Source organism: Arachis ipaensis, chromosome B06 (genome assembly GCF_000816755.2).
Source record: "Arachis ipaensis cultivar K30076 chromosome B06, Araip1.1, whole genome shotgun sequence".
In the NCBI taxonomy this organism is placed as follows: Eukaryota; Viridiplantae; Streptophyta; class Magnoliopsida; order Fabales; family Fabaceae; genus Arachis; species Arachis ipaensis.
The window spans coordinates 1,847,274-1,856,199 of NC_029790.2; the positions used below are offsets into that span (position 1 = coordinate 1,847,274).

The 8,926-nt window shown below is 33.0% G+C and overlaps 1 protein-coding gene across 2 annotated transcripts; it reads right to left on the reverse strand.

Moving 5' to 3' along the window:
- On the reverse strand, nucleotides 2,845-7,100 carry LOC107645206 (serine/threonine-protein kinase Nek4). Of its 2 annotated transcripts, none has more exons than XM_021103681.1 (15): nucleotides 6,773-7,100; nucleotides 6,298-6,418; nucleotides 6,135-6,201; nucleotides 5,900-5,956; nucleotides 5,759-5,805; nucleotides 5,604-5,649; nucleotides 5,420-5,500; nucleotides 5,293-5,335; nucleotides 5,096-5,145; nucleotides 4,921-5,002; nucleotides 4,774-4,823; nucleotides 4,526-4,599; nucleotides 4,218-4,269; nucleotides 3,659-4,117; nucleotides 2,845-3,502 (listed from the first exon to the last, which is right to left on the reverse strand). In XM_021103681.1, the coding sequence occupies exons 2-15, from the start codon at nucleotides 6,381-6,383 to the stop codon at nucleotides 2,999-3,001; spliced, it is 1,698 nt and encodes a 565-aa protein (XP_020959340.1). In that variant the 5' UTR covers nucleotides 6,384-6,418; nucleotides 6,773-7,100; the 3' UTR covers nucleotides 2,845-2,998. The 2 variants fall into 2 exon arrangements, with proteins under 2 accessions (XP_020959340.1, XP_016204662.1); XM_016349176.2 differs by having other exon boundaries at nucleotides 5,891-5,956; nucleotides 6,773-7,096.

An 8,926-nucleotide genomic window follows, 5' to 3' on the forward strand; every position in this document is an offset into this window, starting at 1 on the left:
TTGTATGAATGCAAGTTGTTCTTCTGTCAAAAAGGATAAATGTTTTTTTTTATTCATCACTTTTAATATTTAAAATATAAAAGAATTTTCAGTAACTTAAATCTTATGTGGAGTTAATCAATGTATTTACAAGATGCAAGTGTAACTTTGATATTCATCATATTATCTCTGTAGCTTCTCATAATTTTCTGAACCCTAAGGAAGTATAAAGTGTGTGTGTGAAACAAGAGGCTTGGCTTTTCGGTTTGGAAGCATTAGAGTGTGTCCTTCATCACTACTGACAAAAGTTTCAAGCTTTATTCCTTTTGCCTCATTTTCTCCATGATAATTGCTCCCTTTAGATTTCAAATGTGCTTTGTAATTCTCAACAGAAATAAAACATCTTTTCAATTTTCCCCCAAACAAGTCACCTTCTTTTTTTTATTTTTTTTTCCTCCTTAAGTCAAATTTGTGCTACTCTTTTGGACCACTATCTAAGGAATATATCAAAGTGAGACCAACTACTAACTAATGGGCTCATTTTTTTTTGGATATGAGAAATGTGTGTGTTGTGTATTACTGTGGAAAATGTGGGTGCTAGATATGGATATGGGAACAACTTTTTTTAAAACAAAGATGAAAAAATCGAACTATCTGATTTCTTTGTAAAAAAAATTAAGCTTACTAATCCGATTAGTGTGGAAGAGGAAATTCAAAATTTGGTGAAGGTAATCGGACCCTCCGATTTGTATTTAAAAAAATTAAAAAATTTGCTCTGATTTGTGTACTCCAAATTTTTTTAATTTTTTAAATACAAATCAGAGGGTCCGATTTTTACTCCTGACAACACAGTTACGTAAAGCACTTATACACTCCATATTTGCGTTCTATACCATTTCCCTTCCCACATCTAAATTAAAAAGTGAACTAATGGCAACTCTCATTTCACAAAAATGTTATATAGTTTATCTTTTCTAATTCTTTTCTTTTATTTTTTTTCTTCTACCCCAAACCTTCCTTTTTCTTTATTTGCTTAGTGCTTACTTTTTTCTTTATTTACATACCCTAGAAAGAAGACCTACCCATGCAAAATTTGCAAGTTTCCTATACACAGATTAATTTTCATGATTTGTTCCCACTTTATAGGTCAGTTGCCCAACGCACTATTTATAGCTAAACTATCAAAAAAGCTTGAAAGGAATGCATCATCTACAAGGGAAGAAACTTATTCNNNCTTAATTTATTTATAATATATTAAAGAAAAAGTAGATAATCAACAATATTTTTAAACAATGTGTGAACAATGTAAATAATAAGGTTAAAAGAGTAAATTAATCCTAAATTTAATTAGTAGTATTAAATTAAGGCGTAATATCTTTTAGTTAAAATAGACAAATTTTAAAACCCGTTATTTATGTTGTTTAAATAAATCATTGGTTAGCTAGCATTGGTAACTTAGCACTAAAATGAAAGATTGACATATAATCCACTATAGTATTTACCACATGTAGCATAGTAGTGAAAGTGATAACTTTTTATTTATTCACTTCCATGTTTCATAATCATAATACAATATTTTTTTTCTTCCCTTTTTTTTTCCTTTTAAGGTGATTAAATGATAGGTTATGCTACAAAAATTAACACTACTTAAATCTAATTTAAGAAATAATTATTACTTTTACACTCAAATAACAGTTACATGCATGCATATTGACATACATGCATGCATGCTCGACGACTCTAAATTTTTATGTTCATGTCATATAATTTTCTATGTATGGATCAATTCTCTTTCAACTTAGTGTGATATAAATATATAATCTGGTTCACGTTTTATGATGAAGTTAGTCTCATATTGTTTAGAGATAATTAAAGCTAATTAGATAATTAAGATAGTCTTCATATATAGCTTAATTTCTAAGATTAATTAACTTAAACTTAGAATATCGGAATCTATGTACTAAGTTGTACAAAAACGGACCACCAATAATTTATAATGGCACGAAATTAAAGTTGTGACCGTTCTATGCTATTTACTGAAATAATTCAGACTAGGCAGTAGGGTCTGAAATTCTCAAAGATATATAGGGGGTTTAGGGGAAGAGATTCCGTTTTGAGACTGCAGATTCTCCGATTTGAATGATGAGAAATTGACAGTAGAGGCTTTCCAAAAAGACAAAGGTCATGTTGGGATCATACATTTATCGATCTATGTATGTGTCTGCATGCATGCATGCATGCATGCTCATTGCCTACTTAATTGGAGTTGGTGATGGACATGTCTCCATCACTTCTTAGTCATAACATATTCATATCATGCTTGTACTTTCTGCTTCTCCCTGAATAATATGCCAAATCAACAACCAAGAGAGAACCTCCTTTTAGGACACTACTCAATATATACTATAATTTTTAACATTCTTTAATGTTGAGTAACTGATGGTGAAAAATAATAAATTGTGTCCGTAATAATTGGTAAATAATAATTGAGTAGCCAATGGCCTAAGCGTACAATGTGTACAATGGACTAAATTTTTGGTCTATGAATAAAATGAACATCACCTATATTATCCAGAATAATCATCCAGATACCAGGGATAATAAGCATCTCATGTCATAAAACCACTTATCCCAAAAGCTTAAGCTGATTTTGGGGTTCACCAAGGATCAAATTCTTCACCTTTCGGATCTAGAACTTTAATACTATATCATGAAACCACTCATCCCAAAAGCGTAACCTGACAGGACAATATAACACTAATGGTCATATCTCTAATACTTCCTAAACCTCCATTGTACACATTGTACGCTTAGGCCATTGGCTCCCTGTACTTATTCATAATAATTGTATCTTGACTATTATAATTAAGTGCACCCAGATTTGTTTGTTTTATAAATATAAATGTACAAGCATGGATGTCATGGAAAATTGGCAATGCAAAAAAGAGAAAGCACTCTATTGATGTACACTGTTCTATGGCAACGATGATTGATCACATTTGACAAAGATAAGAAAAGCTTATAGAAGAGTTTGTTTGAAGCTCTTGGCCAACCAAATAGCTGTTTCTCTTGGAGAAACCTTCTCAGGCCCAAATGGCTTCAACAAGACTCCAAGTTCATCAAACCTGTGTTGTTGTAGCAGCCTTGCACTGAACTCTAGCAGCCCCTCCAATGCCTCTGCACGTTGCTGCAACGACGAGGTGTCGAATCGATGCTTATGATCAGCAGAGTGTTCACTGTTGGTGTTGTGGACAGTGGCTTTGTCCACAACCTGGATCATGCACTTTTCCTCGCTCGTGGTTATTATTGATGTTGGTGATGGTGATGGTGATGGTGATGGGCATGTTACTTTGCCAGGGAAGAAATGATCCTCATATGAGGCCAGAGGGAACTCTGCAATCTTGTCGATTCTCGGAGTGTTAACCGAGACATTGGGAGACTCCACACATTGGAGAAGGCCAATGTTTGCTCTACTTGGTGGTGGAATTGATGCTCTGCGGATTGCTGCATTAGGCATTGGGTGCTGAAAATAAGAAAATGAAATCACTAATTAATGCAATTTGACATGAGAAGTAAACATATATTAAGTAAACATATTTGCTATATGTATCATATGATATATGATAATACTGGAAAATGAATACCAAACTCAGATGAATGGAACTAATTCAATTCTTACTGTCCTAGATGGAGTCATTTTCTGGCCTCTGAGTGTGGCAGAAGCCTTAGCAGTTCTCAGTGTTGAAGGTCTCTGAACAATTGAGGACTTTCTAGCTTTTGATGATTTATAAGTATTGCATTTGTCAGGGACACAGCCAATAGATAGTTCATAGAGCTTCTCTTTTGAATAAGTGGATGATGATCCAATTGCTCTTTGGGTAGAAGAACACTGAGATCCTTGTTCATCAGTTCCAGAAACACTTGGATTCAAGGACCTGTTGTTGTCACTGCTTAATGACAAGCATTTGTCTTGGCCAGAAAGAGAAGAAACAGATTCTGGCTCTATGAACCTACTTCTTGCATGGTTTTTCTCATGCCATTGAAATGCCAAAGTACTACTACTTCTGGGGCTACTTAGTTGTAGCTGAATTTTTTGAATGTAAGGCTGAAGATGTGGATGATTCAATAACTCACCAGCCTGTCAAAGATAAAAAGAGAGCCACCATAAAATCTAAAATATGCATTTAATCCGGAATTCTGGATAGATGCAAATAAGTACAAGAACATATAAAACACACCGTTGGCCTAAGCTCTGGATTTTTCCGTAGCATGCTTTTCACAAGCCCTCGGCTGAAACAACAAATATATCACAATAAGTCACACAAATCAGTATCATGCAGCTGAATGAGTTCCACAAACTAGATTGGAAATATAATGATTTTATAAAGAACTAGTGAAATTGATAAATGTCTGATATATGCTGTTCTTACATAAACCAGCAGTTCATAATGCATATAGGTGCTGACATATAAGAATATATGATAGATAAACAGGTGAAAAGGGATGATGTGTCAAAACAACTACTGGAGGGAAAGATTGGACTCACAAAGCACTAGAGTATATAGTTGGAAGTGGAGCCACTATAGACTTGTTTATTTTGTTAATCAATGCTTGTATATCCTGCTCAGATGAAAACAGCCAACATATATTAGTCATTGATTTTATGCTATGCTCCAGAGTCCAAACATTAAAAAAAAGTGTTAAATAGTGAAAACCAATAAGCCATAATATCATGTATGATACAAATATGACATAAACCAGTGGCAAACATCACTTAGGGTAGTAGTAGCTTACAAAAGCTTTAAAAGCTGGCTTGTGAGCAGCCATTTCATAAACACAGCATCCTGGAAATATTATAATTCAAGGCATAGGCATTGTCAAATTAAATTTAAAAACCATATAGAATATGTAATCTCAGAAGAACAAAAGAAATTAAATTACCCAAAGACCAGATGTCTGACTTAGAACCATAAGGTATGTCAGCAAGAAGCTCAGGACACATATAAGTTGGCGTCCCAACAACCTAAATTTAGATCCACAACACATGGTAAATTATCAAGACAAAATAAAAAAGCTGAAACAGCCACGGAAACAGTATTATGGAAGTGTCACTTACTGAGGAAGCAAGATCATCAGATGTCAACATTTTAGCAAGGCCAAAGTCACCTGCATCCGAGAAGCATAACATAAGATTAGCATATATGCTACAAAACAATGCACAACTTTTGGAAAAATCTACATAAAAATAAAATAAAATAAAATACTCTTTTCTTTTCTTCTCCAGTAAAAGAAGAAACAACAATACTGGTTTACCTAGACGGATGTCTCGATCTTTTGTCAAGAATATATTTGAACACTGAACAGAAGAGGGTAAAACATCAGCACAAGCTGGTCCTCAACTTTCTCAGATATATTATTGAACTTTGAAAGTTCCTTTTACCTTGACATCTCGATGAAGTATGTGATTTACATGCAAGTAATCAAGTGCCATCAGCAGTTGAACAAGCCACTTACAAAGTTTCTGTGCATAAGAGTTTATATAGATATCAGTTAGTTGATACAGTTAATTGATGAGAGTGGGAATAAGAATGTAAGAGTATCCATCAGGGCTAAGAGCGACCAACCTCTTCAGGAAAATGAACACCATTAGCCTTTTTTATAGCTTCAGCCCTGTAGAACAGAAACAGATGATTACAAAGGCTTCATAATTGGATTGTCTTAATAAATGCTGTAATTTCACTTCCTCAAACACTTGAGTTCAGTGTGAATCATGGCTTACATATCTCCTCCTTCACAATAACTTAAGACAATACATACAAAACAACCCTGCAAGGGAAGAATATGAATAGTTCTGTTAGTAAATCTACCAAACATATATAATGCAAGTTCTGATTGTCAAGAAAAGACTGACCCTTTCTACCCAGGAATCTTTATGCTCCACTATAAATGGATTTTGAACTTTAGATATAAGCTCCATCTATAAACCAAGGAAGAAACACATCCAATCAGCTTAATTAAATTTGAAGGACATCATCATTTCCAGATTCTATGTATATAAAACTACAATTCACATATAAAATTGACAAGAATGAACAAGAATAGGCTTAAGGATCAACTCTAAATTCTCAAGCATTTCACAAATGTAGTGAATTTACCTCCTGATGGGCAGACCTTCGGGCTCTGTCAGTCTGGCGAGCAAGGCGAATCTTCTTGAGGACATATCTAAAGCGCAAGGATATGACATGAATATATGCAAACAACGAAATAACATGTTAATTCTCAAATCACATTGAAGATATGGATTGGAATGATCCTTACTTTTTCTTTTCATGCTTGTGCTTGACAAGAAGAGCAGAACCAAAAGCACCTTTGCCAATCTGTTCCAGAATTTCATACTGCTCCATTTCACTCTACCTCTTACAAGTCAGAGTAACACTACCTGTAAATATTATTACTAGAAAAAGTTAAGTTCAAGAATTCATTGCAGCAACTAGTATGGCTTTAAAACCATGACCTAACATATCAAAGGTGTATAATGAAGAGCTTCAAAATTCAAATCTTGTTGGTTGGTTCAAATGACTTGCCACTTGTTTCATTTAATTGAGGTTTTAAATGCACCAAACTTGAACCATACATCAAAGTGCAATCACTGAGCAAAGAAATTTGCATGGTTGCCGACAAGATTTTCAGCTGAAGCAATCAGCATTCATTGTTTTCCCTTCTAAGAAATTAAACAACTGAAATCTGGAAACTAAGACGGAATTAAAGAATGCAAATGGATGCAGAAGAGTACCTGAATTCATGAAAACATGATCTGGCTAAGCAACATAGCAATTTTCAGTTCTGAATTCTGAGGAGTGAGTGAAGACTATTGGTGGCGGTTACTAACTTATTATCATAGCAATATAGTATGATATACGGTACCGTATGATATACGTATTAGTATTTAAAAGTTTAACAATGATTGTTAGAAAAGAGAAGGCGGCAAAACAAAGAGGAAGGGGAAAAATTAGAATGAAGGCAAAAGCGACACCTCAAATTAAAGGTGCATGGATATAACGTATTACATAATTACGTTACACCTTTTTCTTTTCTTTTAATTCGTAGGTATTAATCTTAATCTTATTTGATAAACAATTATAGGTTAGGAACTTTCCTTCTTCTGTACTCTGTCGTTTATAAACAAAACATCAAAGAAATAATTAAGAGAGTAAGCATATCAAAGACGAGTATTAAATAATCATACAGCTACTCCTACTTGCCACTTTAATTTAGGGTAGTATAGTACTTTCGCAGTTAGGTTGTCCATATCTTCGGTTTAGAAAATAAATTTGCATCTCACTCGTCTAATTCACCCGTCTTTATTATGACAGTAACTACTCATTACTAATAAGTAATTAGAAGGTGGGGTTCTCTGTTGACTGTTGAGGGGTCAAAACAAGCAGGTGGCTGAATAGACCTGAAGCCCATTAAAGGCCCAAATTGTTGGGTTATGTTGAGGCCCAATAAGGAGGCTGCTTGGGTAACGTTGATGCTACACTGTTACACTACATTGGATTAAATTAGGCCTATATATCGGTCCAAACAAAATTAGGCCCATATGTCTTTTAGGACTGGGATCTAGGCCCATACTGACCAAAAACTTCTGCTTTTTTTCGAACTACCCTGGCAGGGGTGAACGCGGATCGGATCGGATATTGCCAAAATTTCGATTCGATCTGCACTAAAATCATCGGATCGGGTCGGATCTAATATCCCCATTTTTTAATGTTGGATCCGATCCGCACATTTGCGGTTCGGATATCGGATATATCCGAAAAACACAAAAATATTTTTAAAAACTTATTTTTATTAAAAACATATCAATAAAATTCATTTTTTCTATTCTTTTAAATATATTTACTCTTAAAATAATATTAAACATACTTTTCTTAAATAATAAATTAAAATAATACAACATATATGATAATTATTAGTTGAAATAAAACATAAAAAGAATATTTATAAAATTGGATCGGATTCGAATAAACGACGCGGATATGCGGATTGGATCCGATCCATAAACACCCCTATCCTAGCTTCTTAATAAAATTGGCTGACTTCTGTTGTTGACTTGTTGTGTTGTATATTTATAAGATTTATATAAAATTTATAAGTATGAATAATATAATTTTCACCTTTTAAATTATTTTTATAATTAAATTAAACTCTATTTAAAAAATAAGTTCATCATTTTTTTTAATTGTAGAGTGGCCTTCACTTTTATTCTTTTCCTCACATATACAATAGCATCGAAAATGAATATCCTATTGCATATAATTATTGTTTAATAATTTATATATATGAAACAAAAATAGGGCCTACGATAAAGTAATGAAGTGCCTTAAAGCACAAAAAGTTCTTCTAAAAGGGACATGAAATTATTTAACTAATTAAGCATTAATAAGAAAGTAAGGGAATAGATGAAGATATATATGAATAGATTAAAGTAAATGATGAATTGGAAAGGAGGTATATATCTCCATTAATGGGTGACCAGCCATGTGTAGTGGCTGATTCTCCTTCACCTTTTGTGATGAATTATATTCCCTTAATTAATTGCAAATCATATCAGTGCTCTCTTTCTTAATTAGATCCTGTTTGCTTATTTTCTGAACCAGATTAGTGGTGGGTAATATACCATATTTCACATTATTGTGCATGTGCATGTGCATGCACCTAATCCTATATATAATTATTAATTAAAAAATTTTATTTTTAATTCAGGAAATTATTTGATTTTGGTTAATTTTTTTGAGAACTACTCAATAAAGATGTTAAAAAGATTTTTTTTAATAATTAAAATTAACATATATAACCGATTAAACTGTGTTATTTTTATTAAAATTAGACCGGACAAATCAGTTTAACCAAAAAACTAATAAATTAAATTTTGAATCGATTTAAA

Coding starts and splice junctions, on each gene's coding strand:
- LOC107645206 (XM_016349176.2), bottom strand. CDS start 6,383: ATGGAGCAGTATGAAATTCTGGAACAGATTGGCAAAGGTGCTTTTGGT. Junction 5,501..5,603: donor GTGTTCATTTTCCTGAAGAG/GTTGGTCGCTCT, acceptor TCTTATGCACAG/AAACTTTGTAAGTGGCTTGT. Junction 4,824..4,920: donor GTCAGACATCTGGTCTTTGG/GTAATTTAATTT, acceptor TAATATTTCCAG/GATGCTGTGTTTATGAAATG.